At 39.5% G+C, this 25,556-nt stretch overlaps 1 protein-coding gene across 11 annotated transcripts in view; it reads left to right on the top strand.

The window, feature by feature from the left end:
* CDC14B (cell division cycle 14B) overlaps nucleotides 1-25,556 on the top strand; it is a 134,253-nt gene that overhangs the window by 80,902 nt on the left and 27,795 nt on the right. For all 11 annotated transcript variants that reach the window (XM_058301547.2, XM_058301545.1, XM_058301543.1 and 8 more), the window contains 3 exons: nucleotides 11,047-11,123; nucleotides 15,917-15,983; nucleotides 23,533-23,595. In XM_058301547.2, the coding sequence (XP_058157530.1) occupies nucleotides 11,047-11,123; nucleotides 15,917-15,983; nucleotides 23,533-23,595 (207 nt within the window). The remainder of the gene's footprint in view (nucleotides 1-11,046; nucleotides 11,124-15,916; nucleotides 15,984-23,532; nucleotides 23,596-25,556) is intronic.

Genomic DNA, 25,556 nt, shown 5'->3' on the forward strand with positions numbered 1-25,556 from the left:
CCTCTATATCGAGAGGGGGCTTAGATCCCAAAGGGATAATGGATGCAATTCTCCTGCTTGCACTTGTAGGCACTCTTGGTTCCCTAGTGTGGTGGTTGACCATCTTCACCAACCTGTTAGCTGACCTGGGTAAGTCCAAAGAACCAGAGAGTAGGAGTTGCAACTCTGCTGAGGCTCAGGGCCCAGCTGGCATACGGACAGCCCAAAGATTCAAGTCCCCTGAGTATACACCAACCCTAGCGCCAACTACAGGTTCAGTAAAATTGACAGAAGAGGCATGTGTAGAAAAGTCACATCTGAGTCCAACTCCATAACACTCAGGAACACAAATTCCAAAGGAGGGCCCACTGACACCGCACTGAACTCCAGAGCCATCTGCCATGACCATAGAACCTGTGGGTCTCTGTAGCCCTCATGACAACCAATACCTGGGGTTGTATCTACTTTGGCTGTCTCTGGGGTCCTGGTGAGATACATAAACACGACCCCTCTGATGACCTCCCGACTCTTTTTTGAAGACTCTTAGCCAAATAAACTCATTTGTCTATGCCATTTCCACCTTTTATTCAAGGTCAAAAAGCAGTTTTTAACACATGATCCTACATGCAGGCTGAGATACTCTGCTGATCTGAATTGACCCTTTTATTCAAGGTCTCTTTCTAGTTGCATCACCAGTTAGTGATTGGTAGTAATCCCTCAGTGCCAGGGAGGCTCATCCCCAGGAGTCATGTCCCACACTGGGGGAAAGATAATGCGCTTACGTGCTGAGTTTTAGAGAGTGGCCACATTTGACCAACATGAAGGCTCTCAGGAGGTATCTCTTAGGTACCTTACAGCTCTAGGCCTAGTTCATATTTCATGCACACAGGCTCCTAAGCATAATCATCAGTATCAACAGCTCATCACTGGACCATCCTTCTTTGTTGGTCTTTGCCATTGCACTTGGGGGATTGTTGCTGTTCCATTGAGGAATGTGACAGAGTTCCCCTGGCTAGGACCTGAGCACTCGCTCAGTTGTCATTTGTAACTGTAACTACTATGAAAATACCCAACATTTATCCAAACATTAGATTCTTACATGCTGAGGCACATTTGTGTCTTTTGTTAATTTGGGGAGGTTTTCAGTCATTCATTCTGTTAATATTGTCTCTGTGTCCTTTCTTGCTTTTTTCTCCTTCTGAGAATCCCATAATGCATATATCCATATGCTTGATAGTATCCCACAGGTTCCTCAGGTTCTGTTCAGTTTTTTTCATTCTTTCTTCCTTCTGCACCTTAAGCTGGATAATTTCAGTTGTTTCATCTCTGAGATCACTGATTTTTCTCCCAGTTGCAGTCTGCTGTTGAATCCCTCCAGGGAATTTCTAATTTCTGTTACTGTGCTCTTCAGCTCTGTTTGATTCCTATTTGTAATTTCCATCTCTCTATTGATAACTGTCTTTGTGTTTATCTCTCATTTTCCTGATTTTCTTTAGTTTTTGTTTTTTTAAAATTGATCCCCCCCACCCCACCCATTCCCAGATGGTTATTTCATCTGTCTGCTCACTGTTTGCTCGCCTTCTCCAGGAGTGCCAGGAACCGAACCTGGGACCTCCCATATGGGAGGTGAGTGCCCAGCAGCCTGAGCCACATCCATTCCCTGTGGGCTGCAGCATATGCTGGCTTTGGGCATCTGGTCATTTAGGTGCCTGCTCCTTGCAGTGGGTGCAGCGTCTAGCTCGTTGCTGCGGGTGCGGTGCATAGCTTGTTGTGAAGGATGCATCTTCTTTAGGAGGCACCGGGACCTCCCATGTGGTAGGTGGTTGCCCAACTGGTTAAGCCACATCTGCCTCGCTCCTTTAGTTCTTTATGCATGTTTTCCTTTAGGTTTCTTAGCAGAATTAGTAATTTTTTGTAAGTCTTTGGTATGTCCCAGGTCTTCTCTTCCTCATTGTTAGTCTAATGCTTAAATTTTCTCTTTTGCCTGAGCCATTATTTCCAGTTTCTTTTTTTTTTTAAGAAATGCTACTGATTTATTTATTTATTTATCCCCCCCACCCACCCCATGTCCATTTGCTCTGTGTTCTTCTGTGTCTGCTTGTCTCCCTTTGTTGCATCATCTTGCTGTGCCAGCTCTCCGTGGGCATGGGCTGCCAGCTCTCCTGGGTGTGGGCCAGCTTGTCTTCACAAGGAGGCCCTGGGACACAAACCCAGGGCCTCCCATATAGTAGATGGGAACCTAATCGATTGAGCTACAGCTGCTTCCCTGTTTCTTTTTATATTTCGTAATCTTTGCTGAAACCTGGATATTATAATGTGTTCTTCCTGGAATTTAGACTCTGAGGCATCTGTCCTTAAGATATCCAGCTAGTGTTATGACAGAGCTTACCATGAATGCCAGGCACTAACAGAAAAAGAAGGAAAAAAGTCCTTGGATAATATTCACTCTTAAACTTGATATCTCGTCCCTTAAATATTAGGACATGAAAATATCTTTGTTTCCTTCCTCTTATTTCCTTATATTTCTTAGGTTGTATCTGTTTCATGTCATAATATTTAAGGGATAGGATATCAAGTTTTTGCTTTATGTGTGCAAATGTAATCATCACAAAATAAGGAAGAAATATTTATGACCATTACAGTTCTCTTTTCTGTAACTGGTCATGTTGTCGTAGTTAAATTTTTTGTTTTTTAACATTTTTTATTTTATGTATTTATTTATCTCCCTTTCCTCCCATCACCCTGGTTGTCTGTTCTCTGTGTCTATAGGAATCTGTGTTTCTTTTTGTTGCGTCATCTTGTGTGTCAGCTCTCCGTGTGTGCGGCGCCATTCTTGGGCAGGCTGCACTTTCTTTCGCGCTGGGCGGCTCTCCTTACGGGGCGCACTCCTTGCGCGTGGGGCTCCCCTACACAGGGACACCCCTGCATGGCAGGGCACTCCTTGTGCGCATCAGCACTGCGCATGGGCCAGCTCCACATGGGTCAAGGAGGCCCGGGGTTTGAACCGCGGACCTCCCATATGGTAGACGGACGCCCTAACCACCGGGCCAAATCCACCGCCTGTACTTAATATTTATTATCACTACCTTCTTCCCATTCCATGTTCTCTTTGCCCTCAACAAGCACCTCAGTGGGCCATGGTTCTTTACCTGGTAGTGTGATCCAAACCTTCATTCCTGAAGTTTCTGGGCAAGTGGTAGTCCTGCATGGATTGTGTTGTTGCAGTTTTCCAATGACTTTAATCACAGGGCATGATAGTACTTAGAAATGCCCTAGGGAATCTAGGCATCTCTTCTTTACCTCCATTGAATAGTTGCAATCCTGTTTCCCCCTGAGAGGATCAATCACCCCAGCCTGTTCTTTTCTTTGCCTGTTGATTCAGAGGCATAAGGAGCCCAAAGTGGCCAGATGGCAGTCTTAACTTCCAATTCAGTGGAATCATTGCTGTGTTTCCTTGTGGAAGCAGTCCTCTCTTTGGAACTAAGACCTGTAAACCAGTGGAACTTACAGTTGCCAGGACAGGAAGCAGAAATTTTTCTGGTGGATCACTAGGGGTAATAGTGAGTGGCACCACTCCCATTTCCACACCTTGATTCCTTGATCCGTGAATCCTAGCTATGGGAGAAATAGCACCATATAGTGGTTGCTGAATTAGAGTATATACAGCTTCCTGGAGAACATTGCCCAGCCCTGCAAGGTATTGCCGCCTAGTTGATACTATAGTTGAGTATTCAAAAGACCATTCCACTGTTGTATCGATCTAGCTCCTTCAGGATAATTGGGGAGCATGGGAAGACCAGTGAATTTTATGAGCATGTGCTCATTCCCATACTTCATTTCTTTTGAAGAGGTTTCCTTGATCAGGGGCAATGCTATATGGAATACCATGACAGTGGATAAGATATTCTATAAGTCCACGGATGGTAATTTTTTGGCAGCAGCATTGCATGTAGGGAAAGCAAACCCATATCTGGGATATGTGCCTATGCCAGTTAAAACAAATTGCTGCCCCTTCCATAATAGAAATGATCTAATTTATTCAACCTGTCACCAGGTAGCAGGCTAGTCGCCTTGGGGAATGATGCCCTCTCCAAGGGGACTGAGCCTTCCCCTCATACAATGGGCTCTGGCTTTATAATCTTTCTCAAGTCTGGAAATTGATTAAGGGACTGAGACTCTTTGTTTTTGTAATATGAGTTTTTGTTCACTTTACCTAGAACATTTCTGCTTATATATTATATAGATTAAGTAGGAATATAGTAGATTGCACATCTATTTTATTTCTAGGTACCCCATGATCTATTAGCCAACATAGTAGGTCTCTGTGACTCAGACTGTTCTGATTGATGCTTTTAGTCTGCTGTCCATTATAGTTGCCATGCCTACCTTGTCTTTTGTGATTAAGTACAACTGACCCGGGATCTGATCTCCCTGTTGTGTTTAAGGTCCCAGTTCAGTGAAAGCAGTTCCCACAGTAATATCTGGCTTATAGTGAAGAGCAGCCACAGAACTCTTTGGGAAAGTTGGAGTTGGTTTCACAAATTTGTTCCTCGCAGTCCTGAAAAGTATGTCCTCTGGACATTTCCTGGGTGGGTGAACAGGTCATACATGATAAATCCACTCTTAACATTCCAATCTCTCTCAGCCTTTGGATCCCCCTTCCTTCAGCTACAGTATATGAGGGCAGTTCTGGCATTTTGACCTCGGACAATGTAGGTCACCTTTTGGTCCATGTTTCGGCCAACCACTCAAACTGTTAGAACCCTTTCTTTCTAAGCCCTTGTGTTACAACATTGAGTCCAGATCTTTGCTTCATAGTCCCATATCAATAAATTCAGCCTGATCCAACTTTATATTCCTTCTACCCTGTGGCAGTTCGAAGCTTTTGTGTACACCCTTTTGCGTATAGATTACCTTAAAGCTAATCTATTCCCATATGTGTAAACCTATTGTTGATGGGAACTTTTGATTAAATGCCTTCAGTTGAGGGCCTTTGATTAGATTGCATGACCCAGGGTGGATCTTAATTCTCTTACTGGGATCCTTTATAAATGGAGGAATAAAAAGCCACAGAGACAGAGAGAAATATGCTGCCCCCGCCCAACCCAGAGGCTGCAAGAGAGGATCCTGGAGACTGGAATCAGTGGCGCTCAGAGGTATAGAGAGAGACCCCTGAAAGTTGAGCGAGAAAGCCACAGATGGAGCAGCCAGAAGCTGAAGGCACCACAGCCTGGAGGAGAAGGCATGGACTGGCAGAGCTGGCATTGTGTCCTGCCATGTGGCAGGAGTCCAGAATAGCAGCCAGCCTTCAGGGAGAGAACTTTGCCTGATGCCTTGATTTGGACATTTTTCTCAGCCTCAGAACTATGAGCTTATAAATTACTAAATCCGCATTATAAAAGCCAGCCCATTTCTGGTATATTGCATTTGCAGTGTTAAGCAAACTAAAACACCATTATCCCACATCCTTAATATCCACTCCCACACATAGTCCTCTGGTTTCTATCTATATAAATTGGAAAATTCATGCAGTTGTTTTGGAGTTTAGTGTACCTTCTGATGGTACCTTACCTTTTGGGGTCTGGTGGGACTTTAGTTGTAAGTCTGGAAGAAAAGAGAGGTGGTAGGGGTGGGTCAGGAGTTGGATTAGAAGTGTCTTGCAACCACTTACCTCAGGGCATTCCCTTGCAGTTTAATCTGGTCAAACAGGATTAATCTCTTCAGAGTGACTGGCTGTTTACTCAAGGGAGGTGGTTAACAGGTTTATCAGGCACAGCAGAGTTACTCTCTTCAGGTGGAATTAGGATGGAGGATTCCTCAGGCCAAACAGCTGGTTCCTTAGGAAAAGACCATTTACAGATTTATCTGGCAAAAAACTCAGCAGAATCTAGGGTTTCAATGTCCATACCCCCATCGCTATCAACCCATATGTTCCCATCCAATTTTATTTTCCAGTCTGTGGCCCTCACTTTAACAGCAGATATCCTGCAAGGTTTGGAATGTATGTTGTAATTCAGCCACTTGCACAGTGAGACTCTGGGTCTGGCTTTCAGAAATCTGAAAAGTCTGTGGTATATGAAGAAAGGTTTTCTTTCAGGGCACACACATAAAATTTCATACAGTGCTTAAGTTGGAAATAACTGTATCTAGCATATTTAGGAACACCAGCCAACATGATTATACCTTTTAACTCCACAAAACTGTTAGGGTATCAGAAACGCTGTTAAGGTATCAGAAATGCTCTCACTCAGATCCCTACCTCTTATAAGCATTTGAGTAGCCCATATCCAGTGGTGACATTTTGTGTTATCTATATTACCAACTCACTCCATGGACTATCATTGCCATCTTGAACATTGGAAATAGAATCCTTAGTGTCCTTGAATGTCTTAAGGGTCATGCTCATGTGGCCCTGGGAATTCCCCTTGCTCACAGGGATACAGTATTCCCTTTTCCTTAAGAAACAATTTTCCTCATGTTCCAGGCACTTCATTCTATGTCCTGCAGCCAGCATCTACTTGTCCTTTCTTCCACAATGTTTTATTGATTTTGAGCTTACCCTGTTATTCCCATTCTTTTTTTTTTTTTTTTTAATTTCTCTCCCCTTCCCATCCCGCCCCCCCCCCCCCCGCCCCAGTTGTCTGCTCTCTGTGTCCATTTGCTGTGTGTTCTTCTGTGTGCACTTGTATTCTTGTCAGTACTACCGGGAATCTGTGTCTCTTTTTGTTGTGTCATCTTGCTGTGTCAGCTCTCCGTGTGTGCAACCCCACTCCTGGAGAGGCTGTGCTTTTTTTCGCACAGGGTGTCTCTCTTTACGGGGTACACTCCTTGTGCATGGGGCTTCCCTATGCGGCACGGCACTCCTTGTACATATCAGCACTGCACATGGGCCAGCTCGCCACATGGGTCAGCAGGCCCTGGGTTTGAACCCTGGACCTCCCATGTCTTAGGCAGATGCTCTATCTGTTGAGCCAAATCCGCTTTCCTGTTATTCCCATTCTTAACATTTTCTGGAGCTTTGAAAAAGATGTTTCTCTCAGTTCTTGGAATTGCTTGAAACTGTGGGGGCACAGAGACCTGCAGTGTCTCACTCTGCCATCTTGATCAGGGCAGGGTCCAAACTCTGCACTTTTTGCCTGATTTTTCAGGTAAACCTACAACTGCTATGATTTCTTTTTTTTTTTTTTAAGATTTATTTTATTTATTTCTGCTCTCTGTGTCCATTTGCTGTGTGTTCTGTGTCCACTTGCATTCTTGTCATGCGGCACTGGGAAACTGCATTTCTTTTTTGTTGCATCATCTTACTGTGTCAGCTCTCCGTGTGTGTGGCACCACTCTTAGGCGGGCTGCGCTTTTTTCACATGGGGCAGCTTTCCTTGCGATGCACACTCCTTGCGCGTGGGGCACCCCTACACAGGGGACACTCCTGCGTGGCACGGCACTCCTTGTGCACGGCAGCACTGTGCATGGGCCAGCTCACCACGCGGGTCAGGAGGCCCTGGGTCTCAAACCCTGGACCCTCCACATGGTAGGCGGATGCTCTATTAGTTGAGTCACAACTGCTTCCCTGATTTCTTTTTAAATGGAAAAAAAAAAAAAAAGAGCTCTTAGTTGCAAGCAGTAGAAACCAGCCAGAGCAAATTTAGACAAAACAGGCATTCACTGATAACATTTTTGTGATGCATAAAATCCTTGGGAAAGTTGGAGACCAGTTTTCCTTCACTGGGAAGAAACAGGCTTCTCTCTAGCTAGAGCCTTGGCACAATCCCAACGTAGAGCCAGTAGGTAGAGGAAACCACCACTGCTTGTCCTGGGAAGTAAGACTGTTGCTCTTGCCTCTTCACCCTTCCTGCTCCTTCAGTCACTAGCATTGGTTTCCAATCCCATGTGTATACTTGAGTACTAGGTTATTTGAATCCACTATTTGTGAGAAACAACAAAAATATATATATTAATATTCAAATTTATTTTTTAATATGAGTGTTACAAGTTAGTTAACATAAGAACACTATAAGACTATAAGAACAATAAATCTCCTTTAGTCAGCAGTTACACTCCCCACTTGTTTTTGTTTATTCTTCAGTCTTGAGGAATTTGGGACATTGTCCACACTGACTGCTTCGGACTGAGAAGGGAAATAGATATTATGGGGCAGAGGAATAAAACTGTCTTGTTTGCAGTTGGAGCTACTCCTTGCCTTGGGGATGGGACTGGTCTGTCATTTTGTTAGTTGTCCAGGACAGGCCCAAAGAACTGGACAGTAGGAGTTGGCCTCATGTCTCTGGGATCCAGGGTTCAACTGACATAGGATTCACCTATATCTTATAACCTCTCCTAAGTTCAGGGGACATAAAATATTTTTATAGCACATGTATATATCAAATTGCAAATTTCTGCTTTTAAAGTATGTCATTAATGCTTATGATGAAAATAGCCAACCAAACAAGAAGGGTTTAATATCCAGAATACACAAAGAAGTCCTACAGCTCAACAGCAAAAAGACAAACAACCCAATCAAAAAATGGGCAAAAGACTTGAATAGACATTTGTCCAAAGAAGATATTAAAAAGTCTAATAAGCATTTGAAAATATGCTCAGCATTCATTATGGAAATGCAAATCAAAATCACAGTGTGGTTCAAGCATTTGAGCGCCCACCTCCCACATAGGAGATCCTGGGTTCAGTTACCTGTACCTTCTGAAAAAGGAAAAACAACAAACAGTTTTTAAAAAACCTAACTCTGGCTGATGTAGCTCAGTGTTGAGTGTCATCTTCCCACATATGAGATTCTAGTTTCAATAATGCTTGGCCCTAGTACCTAAAAAGTAAAAGTCACAATGAGATACCACCTCACAGCCACTAGAATGGCTGCTATTAAAAGGAAACTTAAACTTACATGTGTTAGAGAGGACATGGAGAAACATGAATACTCATACAGTGTTGGTGGGAATGTCAGAGGGTTACAGATGCTGCAGAAAAGTTTGATGATTCCTCAGAAAGTGAAACCTGACAATCCCACTTCTAGCTATATACCCGAAGAATTGAAACCATGGACTTGAACAGATATATTTTTTTTAAGATTTATTTATTTAATTAATTCCCCCCCTCCCCCGGTTGTCTGTTCTCTGTGTCTATTTGCTGCATCTTGTTTCTTTGTCCGCTTCTGTTGTCGTCAGCAGCATGGAAAGTGTGGGCGGCGCCATTCCTGGGCAGGCTGCACTTTCTTTCGCTCTGGGCGGCTCTCCTTACGGGTGTACTCCTTGCGCATAGCCCGTACGCAGGGACACCCCTGCGTGGCAGGTCGCATGGACCAGCTCCACACGGATCAGGGAGGCCCGGGGTTTGAACTGTGGACCTCCCATGTGGTAGACGGACGCCCTAACCACTGGGCCAAGTCCGTTTCCCTTGAACAGATATTTACACACGAATGTTCATACTCATATTATTCAGTTGCCAAAAGTTGGAGGCAACCCAAGTGTCCATCAGCCGATTAATGGATAATAAACAAGATGTGGTATGTGTACACAATGGAATATTATACAGCTATAAAGGGAATGAAGTTCTGATACATGTGACAAGATGGATGAATGTTGAAAACATGTTGATTGGAATAAGTGAGACACAAAGGGACACATATGGTCCCACTGGTATGAATTAATTAGAATAAGCAAATTGATAGAGTAAGATAGTAGAATGTAGGCTACTCAGGGCCATGGTGGGGGTAGGGAATAGGGAGTTAATGCTTAATTGGCACAGAGTTTTTATTTAGGACGATGAAAAAGCTTTGGTAATCGATGGTGGTGATGGTAGCACAACATTGTGAATATATAGCACTGAATGATATATTTGACTGTAGTTATAAGGGGAAGTTTTAGGTTGCATATGTGTTACTAGATTAAAAATTGTTAAAAATCATAGGACTTGTACAATGCAAAGAATGAACCCTAATGTAAACTAAGTATACATTAATACTTTTAATACAATTAATAGTATAATTATAATATTGTTTCATCAATTGTTACATGTTAATAACATGTTTATTGCAATGTGTTAATAGCAAAAACTGCATGAGAGGAGGGGGATTATGAGAACTCTGGATTTTCTGCATGATTTTACTGTAGACGTACGGCTTCTCTAATAAAAAGTTAATTTAAAAAATCCACTGGTGGGAAAATTATTTAGATTAGGAGTTAAGTTTTATTAAAGTTTTAAGTGAACACAATGTATTCTTCATATCCTAAAGTTCATTTGAAATTTGGATAGCTTTTATAAGAGTACAAGTACTAGCCCACTTTACCACGTAAATAGATTACCTTAAGTAATAAAATACTGTTTATAAACTTAGGGTAGGAGTTGAATAGATTTTTATTTTTTAATTTATTTTTTATTGATTTTGTAAAAATATTACATTAAAAAAATATATGAGGTCCGATTCAACCCCACCACCCCCACCCCACCACTCCCCCCCCAGCAACATTCACTCCCATCATCATGATACATCCATTGCATTTGGTAAGTACCTCTCTGGGCATCTCTGCACCTCATGGTCAGTGGTCCACATCATGGCCCATACTCTCCCCCATTCCATCCAGTGGGCCCTGGGTGGATTTACAATGTCCGGTGATTGCCCTTGAAGCACCGTCCAGGGCAACTCCAAGTCCCAAAGGCACCTCCACATCTCATCTCTTCCTGCCATTCCCCATACCCATCAGCCACCATGTCCACTTTTCCCACTCCAATGCCACCTTTTCTCTGTGGACCTTGGATTGTGAATAGATTTTTAAACCTAATGTTTTCTCATAAATAACATTGCAAAATAAATGCTATATTCCTAAAATGATAACATAGATATTGAAGAAAGATACTTGGAATATCTTAGTGAATTACAGTGTATTGCTTTTTATAATTGCCTTTTTTTTTCCTGAAAAGGGGATATATTTTTTGGATAGTCAAGATTAATCAGTTAAATCATACAATCTCACAAATCATACAAAACTCACTTCATAGCAACTGCACTATATCTTCGCTTAGAATTAATTTGCCTTTTTCTTTTCTTTTTAAATGTAGGTTATATGTTTGGGGAGAACTCCAGAAGAAGCATATAGAATATTAATGTTTGGAGATACATCCTATATTCCTTTCAGGTAAATAAAAGAATGCTATGGTGGGTTCATTTAATTAGACCCTTATCAGAAATTTCTTGGTAGGTGTTTCTGAAAAAAAAGGAGACCGGGCAAATGGTCATTTTAGGGTGGCTACAAATAATACTATTTTTCAACAGTCCCATTTTTTACATTGTTGTGGGAGCTGTCCTGTGCATTGTAAGATGTTTATTGTTGGCCTCTGCCCACTGGGTGCCAGTGACAGCTCCTCATTCCCTCCCCCCATCCCCCCAAAATAGTTGTCAAAACCAAAACGTCTTCTGAATGGCAAAAGACATTCTCACCCTTGGTTGAGAATCATTGCCATTGTTAGAAACTGTGTTTTGTATTCAGTCGAGAACCCTGGAGTTATGTATGTAAAACTACCCCTCTACCCCTGGGGAATTTGCCTCCTGATGGGTTGAGAAATAAAAATCTCCTAATTTTGAAGATTTTATTCTGGAAGCAAAAACTACCCCACCTTTGCTAGGAACAAGGACAGCAGACATAGTGAGCAAGTTTACTAATGTTGTATCACTACCAGAAAAAACCAAACTGCTGTGTCTTGGAGATGGTAGAGAAGTAATGTCTTTAGAGAAATGGGTGAAATCCTTGTTTTGAACTTACTATGTGATTGTCTTGAAGGTACTTTGAAAAAAAAAGTATTTTTTTAAAATGGGTTTTAAAAGCTTTTCTACCTGTTAATCAAAATACTTGACTTAGTTATATAATCCACATGCCTGTGTGGTACTTAATGTATACCAAATGTGTGAAATAATTTTACTTAATTATATACTATATTGATAATTTTAAATATTGCATATTTCTTCCACTCACAGAATTAGTTAATTGTTTTAGGATTGTTGCATATACTTTGCCCAGTTTTAAAGATCTGGCCTTGCCTTTAAAGTATGAGGTTATGTAAGTTCCTTGTAGATGAACTTTGGGGCAGGTCTTCTTAACATGGCAAAATCTCCCTATAAATAACTTTATAGGACCTCCCAGGGAGTTACTCTTCACAGTTTTGTTATGACGGTCTGTAGAGGTCAAGAATAATACTGCTGTAAAGCCTATGTATTAGTGATTTAGCAAACTAAAGGAATTGTTTTGAACCCAGTATCTTCCCTTTTTTCTGAACTCATGGATCATCTTAAGTATTTTGATGCTTTAGTTGGGTAGAGAAGAGGGTAAGGTGAATGTTGTCTAAACTGAAGAGTGCGCCATTCTTCTCAACCTGTAATTTATCAGCAACCATATAACTTCCTTTAGGAGAAATGCTTTGTATTTGCAGTACCCGAGTCAAAGGCACACGGAGCTTTTCTTGATAAACAGTGGTAATTTTGTTCTACAGAACTCTTCTTTATAATGGCGATCCTCATAATAGTGCTATTCATGCAGTTTACAGTACAAGTTCTTGAAATAAGAAAAAGGTCACACATTTCACATAATCTAAGTAAGGACTGTGTGAAAAAAGGTTCTTACCTTCATTTAAATACTGTTGCCAAAAATAGCATAAACCTTGCTTGTTACCCATATCTGTGTTTTAAACTATTGTTTGCCACTGAGAAATGAAGTTAGAGTCTTCACGTTCCAAGAACACCTGTCAGTAATTCTCTAGAAGAACAGGATTTAGCTAGAAACAGTTGAGATTTGTGAAGTTTGAATCTCTTCAGTTACAGATACCAGGTATGTGATTTATCTAAACCAGTGTTTTTTAAAGTGTGGTCTGGGGGAAATGCCAGTCTGCAAACTTTTTCTTATCAGCCTATGATAATATAAGTACAGAAATTGAAAGTAAGATTTTACAGATTGTTATAGCAATTTGATAAAATAATTTTATGTCTGTTAGATCAGATAAAAGAATTGGGGCTTGCTTTTTGTTGTATTATTTTCTTCCCTTTTTTTTATTTTTAGTGATTCATTTCTATTAAATTTTACAAAAATAAGATTGCATTAATATAAGTACAGAATAATACAATATTATCATTGTTGTATATCATTTAATGTATTTTTCATAAGTATTATATGGCAGACAGAAAATGTAAAAGTCTGGTGCTTCTCATATTTTATTCTTTGATAGATATTACTAATTAGAAAGTAGGCCAATCAGAATTAATAAAGCCTGATACAATAAAGTATATTATAGTCTTTTTATGCTTGCCACTTCAACTGCATATAATAAATTTAGCCGCTACCAAAATATTGCCAATCAGGCAGTTGTGTTGAAATAGTATTCATGTATAGTTAATAGCTTATTTTACGTTCCATAACAATAGTTTAATTAGACAAAATTCAACTTAGATATAATTCTTTAAGAACAGAGTTCAAAATCTATCCATATGTAAATGCTTTCTTTTTTGAATGATATTAAATAATTCTCTAAATGAAAAAAGTATAAAATATAATTCAACATTTTCTTGATACTTTAGGATCATTGTTGTTAAGAGCAGATTTTGTCTCTTTGGTGTTATATATAAGACTCAGCTTCTTAGTTGATTTTTCTGTTTCTGCCTTTTATTTTCTTGGGAGATAATATTCACAGTTAAAAGCTTATCTGTTGATGTCAGACAGATGAGAGTTTGACTCTCAGCTCAGCCAATAATAACTCTTTGCTCCTTTACACATTTAGAAACCTCTTTAAGTCAGCCTTCGTGTCTGTAAATGGGAATGAGAATAGTATCTACCTAAATGAGGTTGTGAGGACTAAATGACATCCTCCATATAAAACCTTTGGTGTAGAACCTGGCCCTTAACTAACATTTGTTGAGCATTTATTCTTTCTAGAGAAATGTGTTAAATAAGAATATACCAAGTTATTACACAAACTGAATCAATGTTCCTTTTATAAACTCATGGAGTTAATACCTTTAACTTGATAGGAAAAGAATTATCAGTAGATGAAGAGGATAATAGTATTTAATTGGGATGCAATTTTGAGAACACATCCTGTTTCCATTGGTAATTTTTATTTTGATTTAGGCTGAACTACTTCACTTTCTTGCCTAGGGTTCTTTATCTAAAAAAATAATGATTCTTTCTGCCATTAAAAATTATTTCTAAAAATAAGTACTTGCGCTGACTTGAATACACAACATAGTTACTATGAGGTCCCATTAAAACAAATTACCTGGTGCCACCAAAATTTCTGATTCAAAATGTCGGAGGTGGGCCCTGAGAATTTGCATTTCTGACATGTTCCAGTGGTGTTGATACTGCTAGTCTGGGGACCACACTGAGAATCACTGCTGCAGGTGATTTTTTTTTTCTCCTTTCTGAATATTACTGATGAATTATTGATAAAATGATTTTCTTATTGGAATAGAGATCTTTACTAGCCCTTGGAAGAGAAACTTTTAACAAGAATCTCACAAAACTAAAAGAGCATGTTATAAGACTTTGTGTGCAGTCCTCACGACCTTTCTGTTTGCACTCAGACCTCATACTTTAATTTAGTCTTTTTTTTTTTTAACAACATTTATAGGACTTCTCTTATATGTCAAACACTGAGAATTAAAAAACCAATTAAATCGTTGAAAACCTTTAATTCATTGAGTTTATCTTCCTTTAAGAGAAAAAAGACCTGCATATTTCAGAAATTCTAACCAGAATAACATCTATTAATAAAGCTGTTTTATCTAAAAAGGATGCCTTGTCTTTTCCTTATTGTGAGTTTGATGTTGCTATAATTAACAGTCTTTGAATATTTTCCCACTAAGGTTTGGGCAAGAATTAAAAGTTAAATATGTACGTTTTAAATTTTTTAGGTAAGAAATTTCACAGTGTGAAAACCCAGCCAAGGTGGGCGATTAATGGAGGCTCCAGTAAACACACTGCCTCACCTACGGATCATTCAGATAGGCATAGTTGTTTGACACACTTGGAATGACCATAATTAATTTTTATTTTGCCTAATTCCAAAAATTTTCCTTTTGTAATGGCTCAAGGTAGCCAAACAGGAGAAGCAGGGTAGGGTGGGGAGAGTACCCCTTTTTTGGACAAAATTTTTATTCAACGTTAAGATTTTTGTAGCAGCATTACTGACAAGTATTAATGCAGTGTTTGGATGGATTTAAGCACTTTCCCGAGAGCTGTGATGACTTGACTGAATCTTGTTTGTTTTGTAGAGGTAGAGCTTTTCTAACAAAACATCACTTGACTCTTTAGTTCCCATTGTTTTAATTGGTTCACTTGTCCCTGAAGAAGCAGAAAGTCATAGTGTTAATTTGTTAAAATGTCTTAGCATAATGAGAAGAACAAAGTGCTTTTTAGCTGCAATCTAGTTTTTCAAATGTTACCTTGTTTTCCCAGTATATTTTATCTACTTGTGTTGATACACGTGCACACTCGCACATACAGACATATACACGTATATATACACACAGACAATCAAAAAGTCATCTTTCCTAGTAATAGTTTGATAAGGCATTTTCCAGTTTAAAGGAAAAATCTAAGTGCCTTACCCTTTTGCGGGGAAGGATAGATATGATCATTGAACTCATTATGGAACTTCGGAAATTCAGCCATCAAAGTAAAAAATGATCCAGAGAGATAATATGAAATTTAGAATATGGTTGTTGATTCAGGTTCATTAAACATTACATACTGGAGTAGGTAGAAACTGCAGTGAAATTTATAACACTGACATCCTTTATTTTAAAACAAAAGTCAGTTTTCTTTTGCTTTGTTTTGAGAATGGTTCTGGTAATGTGTTTGATTTTAAATTCTAATTAGCTTTGAGTTAAAGTATGCTGCAAAAAATTAAGCTGTTTTGTATTTTAATATTTTTGGAATTTCAGAGATGCTGCCTATGGAAGTTGCAGTTTTTACATTACACTTCTTGATTGTTTTCATGCAGTGAAGAAGGTAAGTGACTCGAGGATGTTCCCTGTGTTATGTTGGAGAACTAACCTGTAATCTAATGAAAGCTAGGCCTTCTTTCTCAAAGGTGTTTATTTTAATTTCTTCCTAGAAGTGTGATGCTAGAAGTGTTCCATTTCACCCTTAATGTTAGAATGATACCAAACTAGAAAACAGTTCATTCTGAATCTCTGAGTGCTTCTCTGCATGAATTGAGAAGAAAGCCACTTAAAAAACAGGGCCTTATAAATAAAGTAGTTTACATAATTAGGGTTCTGAATCAAGAGTGGGTTTTGTGTGTGTTGTGATTTTTTATTTAGCAGACAAAAAGTAAATAGATTGCAAGTTTTTAAGTTCTCTTTTCTTTGTTTGTATGTGTCTGATTCCTATAGATATCTTTATAACAAAGTAATTCTCATACTCTAGTTTTGTGCCTTCAAGCTTTCAGACTGTTTTTAATTCAACAGAAGAACTTGAGCTGCCTGTTAGTTTCTAACAAGGTTTCATATAAAACTAAGTGGGTCACTACTGCTTTATCAAAGCTATTTTAAAATAATTCCTGTGTGTTAAAACCAGAGATGCTGTATTGACTCCAGGGTACATCCTTCACATCACATTCTAAATGAAAAGGTCCCCTAGAATTGTGCAATGCAGCAGAGCCTGTTAATAGCACTCTCTCAAGCATATATTACTTGAATGTCAGAGTAGCACAAGAAACTAGAATTGTAAATCAGTAGCCAGCGAGTGAAACCTTCAGTAGCACCTCAAGTTCTGTTTGACTATATATGTCAAGCACTGAGAATTCAATGAAAGAGGATTACCATCTCACACTTTATACGAAATCAACTCAAGATGGATCAAAGACCAAAATATAAGAGCCAAAATCTTAAAGAGCTTGGAAGACAATGTAGGGAAGCCTCTACCAGACCTTGTAATAGGAAATGGCTTCATGAACTTCATACCCAAAGCACGAGCAATGAAAGAAAAAATAGATAAACAGAACCTCCTCAAAGTTAAAGCCTTTTGCCTCTCAAAGGAGTATATCAAGAAAGTGAAAAGACAGCCTACCCAATGGGAGAAAATGTTTGGTAACCATATATCTGATCTGATAGGAGACTAATAGCCAGCATATGTAAAGAAATCCTTTATCTCAAAAATAAAAAGACAAGCAACCCATTTAAAAAATGGGCAAGCGATTTGAACTAACACTTCTCCAAAGAAGAAATACAGATGACTAAAAAGCACATGAAAAGATGCTCAACATCACTAACTATTAGGGAAATGTAAATTAAAACTACAACGAGATATCATCTTACACCCATTAGACTGGTGGCTATTAAAAAAAGAGGACTACAAGTGTTGGAGAGGATGTGGAAGAATGGGAACCCTAATCCACTGCTGGTGGGAACGTAGAAGGATCCAGCCATTCTGGAGGACAGTTTGGCGGTTCCTCAAAAAACTAGCTATAGATTTGCTGTATGGCCCAGCATTTCCATTGTTGGTATACACCCAGAAGAACTGAAAACAAGGACACAAACCAATATATGCACACCAGTGTTCATAGCAACATTATTCACTGTTGCCAAAAGTTGGAATCAACCCAAATACCTATCAACAGATGAATGGATAAACAAAATGTGGTATATACATACAATGGAATACTACTCAGCTGTAAGAAGGAATATAGTACTAACACACGGGATAACATGGATGAATCTTGAGGACCTTATGTTGAGTGAAGCAAGCCAGGCGTTGAAGGACAAATACTACCTGACCTCTCTGATATGAATTAAGCAACTCAAGCTGTCTCAGAGAGCTAGAGACTGGAAGAAAGGCTTACAGGAAATAGAGGGGAGAGGAAGGCTGTGAGCCAGTGCCCACACAGGCGAAATCTATGATAAAGTGGAGGTAAGTAATTGTGCAGTGAAGGGATAAGACGGGAGCATAGGGATACTATTGGGTTGGGCTTTGCAGGCTTGGGGGGATGGGTCAGATGGTCCAAGGAATTGGGGGGAGGATTGGGAGAGAGCAAGTGAACACACAAGATTGTCAGTTATGTGGCTGAAACTATAATGTTGAGAAAACTCTTTAGAAAATATAAGTAAGGGTTACTAGTTAATGGGGTTTTACGGGGGGCATCTGGCACAGGGTGCACCTGGGGCAGGCTTCTAGAGAGGGAGTACGTGCTCATCATGTCATAGCATGTTATATCAATGAGTGGGAAGGTGTTATGCCCCCATCCTGGGGAGGCCTGATGTTCTCAAAGAGAAGGAAAGGTGTTTCTTGAGAGCATGGGTAGTTCCTGAAGGGGGAGGACAGACTAATGTGTCAACCCTCAGCACTGTTGCAAGTATCTATAAACCTTGTCCTTCAAGCACTGAAGCTTGGTTGTCACTGTGGGCTCTGAGGGAGGGGGAGAGAGGAGTAGAATAGTTGAAAGAGGGGGTAACTGGGTGGGGGGCAATGTAGAGAGAGGAGTAGGATAGTTGGAAGAGGGGGTAGCTGGGGGGGGCAGTGGAAGTGTTGCGCATGATCCTGCAATGATGGATGCAGGCAATGTTTAATATCACCAACAATTTATAAAGGTGTATATTCTAAAATATAAACTATAATGTAACCAAATTTTTATAAAAATGTGCAGTCTAAACTGGAAACCATAATGGAACCATGGTTAGTAGCTATGTTTTAATATCTGTACATCAGTTGCTGCAAGTGTAACATCCACATGTAAAAAGATCATTGCTGGGGAAGAGGGAAAAGGGTTTGATGTTGAGTATATGGGAGTTCCCTATATTCTATATGTGACTTTACTGTGACCTAAAACTTTTTTGAAGACATTAAAAAAAAAAAAAGGATGTAGGCATTGAGGAAGAAATGGAGGAGATTGCTTTGCCACTTGTACATACAGGGCAACACCTATTACAGTGATGAAAGGCAAAATGTAAAAAAAAATTTCTTATGATGTTTTTCAATTTTTTAATACCCCAATTTATTTCTTTTAGTTTTTCTAAATTATTATATAGTCTATTTCTAATCTTTAAACCTATCATTACCATTTCATTTTCCTATTAATTGAATTTGGCAATATATTCAACTTCATTTTTTAAGAAGTTTGGATCACAGAGGGGTTCAACTATGGCAGGGAAGGAGCACTGATATGGGGTGTCATTGATGGGAGATGCATGGGTGGGAGGGAGTTCGCCAGTGTGTATAAATATGTTCAGATGTTTGTTGGGTGTTGACATAGGGGGTAGAGTTGTACACGACAACTGAGGGAGTGTTGAGTTCCCATTCCGGGAAACTCTGTCGCACTCCCCAGTGGAGCAGCAACAATCCCAAAATACAAGGGCAAAAACCAGTGAAGAAGGAAGGTCCAATGGTGGGCCCTTGATACTGATGACTATGCTTATGAGCCTGTGTGCTTGAAATTTCAACTTGGCCTAGAGTTGCAGAGTGCCTAAGAGTTACCTGCTGAGAGCTCCATGATGCTCAGATGTGGCCACTCTCTAAGCCAAACTCAGCATGTAAATGCATTACCTTCTCCCTCAGCGTGGGACATGACTCCCGGACATGAGCCTCCCTGGCACCAAGGGATTACTACCAAGTAGCAGCTGGTGATACAACTAGAAAAAGACCTTGAATTAAAGGTGGAAATGGTAAAGACAAATGAGTTTATATGGCTAAGAGACTTCAAAATGAGTCAGAAGGTCATCAGAGGGATCGTGCTTACACATGTCACAGCAGGGTCTCAGAGACAGTCAAAGTAGATATAATCCCAGATAGTGGTGCTCCTGAAGGCTACAGAGACACCCAGGCACTATGGTCATGACAGATGGCTTTGGAGTTCAGTGCCTTGCCAGTGGGCCCTACTTTGGAATTTGTGCTCCTGAGTGTGATGGAGTTGGACTCAGATGTGATCTCTATATGCATGCCTCTTCTGTCACTTTTACTGAACCTATGGTTGGCGCTGGCATTGGTGTATGCTCAGAGGCTTGAATCTTTGGACTGTCTATGTACCAACTGGGCCCTGAGCCTCAGCAGAGTTGCAACACCTACTCTCTGGTTTGTTGGACTTACCCAGGTCAGCTAACTAAAAGGTGAGGATGGTCAACCACCATACCAGGGAACCAAGAGGGTCTATAGCTGCGAGCATGAGAATTTCATCCATCAGCCAGTGGGATCTAAGCCCCCTCTCGATTTAGAAGTACAGTGGACATCGCCATCCCTGTGTCTTCAGGATACTTACTGGTATTCTAGTATAGAAATATTGTGATTCTAGCAATAGAAGAAATTATAACATCGATGCAGAGACAGTGGCCACAGGAGTTGCTGAGGCGGGGAGAGGGAAATTGAGGTGTGGTATTAGGGCATTTTCGGGACTTGGAGTTGTTCTCAATGATATTGCAGTGACAGATGCAGGACACTATATATCCCGCCATAATCCACTGAATGAACTGTGGGAGAGTGTAGACTACAGCATAAGCTGTAATCCATGCTGTGTAGCAATGCTGCAGAATGTACTCATCAAATGCAGTGAATGTACCACAGTAATGAAAGAAGTAGTCTTTGTGGGGGGACCATGGGGAGTGGGGTATATGGGAACTTCCTATATTTTTAATGTAACATTTTATATAAGCCATGTATCTTTTTAGAAAAAGATAATAAAAAAATTTTAAAGTTTAAAAAAAAAAGAATATTAAAAAAAAACCAAACCATTGAAGTCATTGAGAAACTTTTAGTCCCTTGAACTTTACCAATGCCACAATTTTCAGAGGCAAAAGGAACCCAGGAGAAGCAGATGTGACTCAAGTGATAGGACTTCTGCCTACCATATGGGAGGACCCGGGTTTGATCCCTGGGCCTCCTGGTGAAAAAGAAGAGAAAGCGTGTCTGCAAGGCAAGCCAGTGCCCGTGTGGCAAGCCAAGTGCCCGTGTGAGTGTTGTGCAGTGAGCCAAGTATCTCCGTGATTACCTGCGTGGCAAGCCAGGTGCCTGCATGGCAAGCCAAGTGCCCACACAGTGACCCAGTGCCCCTGCAAGTGAGTCATGCAGCAAGATGATGAGTACAACAAAAGAGAGACGAAGGGGGAGAGTCAAGAAGACAATGCAACAGAGACCAGGGACTGAGGTGGCACAGGTAAACAGGGAACCTCTCTCCATATCACAGGTCCCCAGGATCGAATCCCAGTAAATCCTAGAGGAGTGAAAATGAGAAGAGAAGACAAAAAGAAATAGATACAGAAGATCACACAGCGAATGGACATAGACACTAAACCAGCAGGGTGGGGAGGGGGAGAGGAAGGAAAAATAAAAGGAACCCAGGTCTATTTTTCTGTGATAATGAAACATGGTGGCTTTCTGAGAATTTTGACAGAAGTGTTGCATCTTAAAATGAGCGAAGTAGTTCGTGTATAAATTCTCCACATACATGTCAATTGTGTATGCATGCATTGCCACAGGCTGTGAGGTAGCTTAGTCAGGCCTCAGCCTAGGCAGGTACTGAACAGGGCCAGAGATCAGGGACAGGAAGGACAGCAGGTCTAAAAGGCACCTCCAGTTGCCTCTGCTGGCCCCAAGGGAACTACCAACATAGCTAAGCACAAGAGTCTTCATGCTAGGACCCCCTTCTTTCTACCTCACCACCCTTCAAAAAAACAGAAAAGAAGAACTCCGAGGAGCTTAGAAATGGTCTATTATAGCAGTTCCTACTAACCTATAGAAGTTTCTATTGTTATTTTTTGGCTTGGCTTTTTATCAAATACTGTACCCAAAGTCAAATTACTTGATATTTTAGGTCACATTTTCAATTATATTTGTTTTACTCAGAGGTTAACAGCTTCTGATTTTCAGTTTTAGTGTTTTTCATTCATAAGTTAACACATGGTTCTAAAATTTTTTTTGTGGTGATGAATGTTCAACACTCTGATTATACTAAAAGCCATTGATTATATACTTTTGATAGATCATATGCTATGTGACTAGATCTCAATAAAACTGCTAAATAAATAAATAATTGTGCAAGAATAGCCAGAAATAGCAGCTACGTAAAAACAAAAAACAAAAAGTCATGATTTAAAATATTATGGCATATATGAAACATCTACATATGTAATTTTGTTTTAATTTTAGTGTTATCTGCTTCCAGTGGGATCGCCTTGTGAAAGTCAAAGGAAACTAGGAATTGCCTGTAAACTATATTTTATTGTATTATTCTATTGGAAATGTTTCTAGTCCATATATCATGAAATAAATGGTTATTTTTTAATTCAGAGAAACAAAAGTAATAACCATGGATTTTGTCCTGAAACTGGAGCTTAGTTATATTTTTTTTAAATGAGGGCTTCTTTGTTGCCTTCCTTTCTTACATTTATATTTTATTCATTTAAATTTTCAAAATTGGGTTTATAGGGTCACCCCCCTTTTAACCAAGAGTACCTTATTGACCAAGAATTCTTGCTTAATACTATCTGGCTCAGTGACTAGTCAGCAAGAAGAACACTTCTCAGACGCAGCCAGCTCTGTCCTTGTTTCAAACACTGGACACTCTGCTTATTTCATTTTGCATGATCTGCCTTGTAACTCAGTGGGGCTAGAGATTAGAGCACAAAATTTTTTCTCAAAATTTGAAAAAAAAATTTTTTAAAGATTTTATTTCTCTCCCTTCCCCCCCCCCCCCCCCCATTGTCTGCTCTCTGTGTCCATTCACTGTGAGTTCTTCTGTGTCTACTTGCATTATCCCACTGGGAAACTGCATCTCTTTTTGTTGTTGTTGTTGCTGCATCAGCTCTTCGTGTGTGCGCTGCCACTCCTGGGCAGGTTGTGCCTTTTTTCATGTGGGGCAGCTCTCCTTGTGGGGCTCATTCCTTTGGCATGGAGCACCCCTAAGTGGGGGTGCCCCTGCGTGGCATCATTGTGCGTGGGCCAGCTCACCACACGGGTCAGGAGGCCTGAGGTTCGAACCCTGGCCCCTCCACATGGTAGACGATTGCTCTATCAGTTGAGCCACATCCGCTTCCCTCAAAATTTGAATTTTAGTGTTGATCTCTGTAATATCTTTAGTTCAGAAAACATTAATTTCTTAATTCTAGACTAACTTCAATTAATAATTAACTAAGAATTTGAAAGAGAAGATATTTATGAAATGTGTGGGATTGTTCAGGGAAAACTGTCACATGATTTCCTCCTTCATTATTCCTTAATATAGACAGTACTGAGCTGTACATTGTAGCATAAAATTTTGAATCTTAAATACTTGAATGGTGTTGATGTAATTAATAAGCTGCTAGTAAGGGTAATCTGAAGATATGCTTATTTAGCTGTTCATGTTTAGGATGATAAATCAAATTCAAAATCATATCTCATTAAAATAAATATTATTAAAACTAATTTTTCAGATAATGGTAGTGTTTAAAATGCACAGCCCATTTTCTTTGAAAACTATTCAATGGAAAATAACCTAAATACAGTAATACTTTTCTGTATTACTATTATGAATTTGGATTGGAAATTATTTCCTTATTTGCCTTTGTTCTTAAAACTTTTCTTTGGATTTTAGGCAATGCAATATGGCTTCCTTAATTTCAGCACATTTAACCTTGATGAATATGAACACTATGAAGTAAGTTTTCATGGATAATGTTTTAAACTGTTATTTGTTTTACTTATATAAGTAATACTCTTTCATTTTAAAAAATCAAATAGTTTAGATATATATATATAAAGATTTTTAAAATCATGTTTTTCATCTCCTTACCCCCATTTCTGCAGTCCCAGTTCTTAGTCGTGAGTTGGTGCCTCTTTCAAGAATGATTTGGAGTGATGGAGTGTACTCTGTGTATTTTTCCTAACATTTACTTTTTACATACTTTGAATATTGATGATTTTCCTACAATGATTGTGAAATAGCATGTTTAAAATCCCCTCAGCACTGGGTCTGATCAGATCAGTGTACATGTAATTCCCCTTGGAAAATATTTTAGTTTTTATTAAGTCAGGACACTTACGGTTACAAGTTACAGAAACTAAACACAAATGGCTTCAGGAAAAAGGGGCAGATGTATTGACTTACATATGTGAAAAGTTCAGGAGCAGGTATGACTTCAAGCATAACTGGATTCAGGTGGTCAACATATTTATCAGAAATTGGGCTGAAGCTGACTTTTTTCTCAGGCCACCTTTTCCTAGTGATGGCAGAGATAACCATCAGCAGTTTTTATCTCCCAACTGAGCAAACTCATCAGAAAGTGAGCACTCTTAGCTCCAGCAGACAACCCAGGATTCCTTCACTGACCTGGCAAGAACCTATCCATTTTGGGGGGTAAAAGGGGAAAGGGATGGAACATTCTGACTAGATTAAGTTTTCTAGCCATCCCAGGAACTGGGGTGCTAGAATCACCCCTATCAAACCATACAGACAGAAAAAAGGGGTATTCCAAGCAGGTAAAACCACAGGTGTGCCTTCTACAGTTATAAAATTATTTTTGAAAAGAATAAATAATTCTACTGCCCCACCATCCAAATAATTAGTAAGATGCTATGCAACAGTGGTTTTGTTGTTGTTTTTAACCAAGAATACTTGTAGATCTGCCCATTGTGTAAGAAACAATTCATCTTCCTTCAGTTATCTTGAGCCAGACGTTCTCTCTAATTTGGAGGGGTGACTCCATGTGGACAGTACTTCACGTGGCAGTGTCTTGAATCCTCAGATAACTATTCTTTCACATTGAATTTCTAAAACAACTGCTATCTTCAACTATTAAGTTAAACTGGGCTAAATTTTTATTGAAGAATTGGGTTCATAATTATGAGCAACTGTTATTATAATGTACTAAAGATATAAAATCATACTGTGTGGTTCATTAGTATGAACCCTATCTTTATTGCTTTCCAATAGCAATCTATTCCTGAAATATATAATTAAGTGCCATCTTAAACTCCTATTAGCACTTTTTTGTGTGTGCTTGTCCTTATAAAATCAAACATTTAAAATAAATGTACTTTTCTCTTTTTAAGTAAAGCAAAACTACTAAAAACATGCGTTCCTTCGGTGTAACACAGTGATACCTTTGTGTTATTAAGGAGTAACATAGGTGCTGTTTAGCTCCCTTCTCACTACAGCAGAGATTGGGGGTGGAGAATTCACACACACACAAATATCTTTTACCTTTGGTAAAACTGCAAGGAGATAACTGTTTTAGCCAGAAGCCATAAACTCTTAGCTTAACCTATAGACCACTTTTGTTTAGTATGTACAGAATATTTAGAAAATTTCAAGTGGTTTGTTTTTGTTAATCCCTGATGCCCATATTTTCACATTTTTACCTCTCTGAATTCAGGATGCATCTTAAAATCTGTGATATCTGCAATTCAATGAAATCTAATCACAGGTTTCCCATTTAAGATTCCAGATTTCTGGTTTCACTTCAAAATCAGAACATCTGGCAACTCTAGTCCTCATTCCTGCTTGGACCTTTTAGCATAGAACATGCTAAATGTTCTATGAGTTTACCAGTTCCCCAACAGCTGATAATTTAAGTCAAGTAAACTGGTTTTAGTTGCCTACTGGCCCCTGTGGAAGTT

Source organism: Dasypus novemcinctus, chromosome 8 (assembly GCF_030445035.2).
Source record: "Dasypus novemcinctus isolate mDasNov1 chromosome 8, mDasNov1.1.hap2, whole genome shotgun sequence".
Lineage (NCBI taxonomy): Eukaryota > Metazoa > Chordata > Mammalia > Cingulata > Dasypodidae > Dasypus > Dasypus novemcinctus.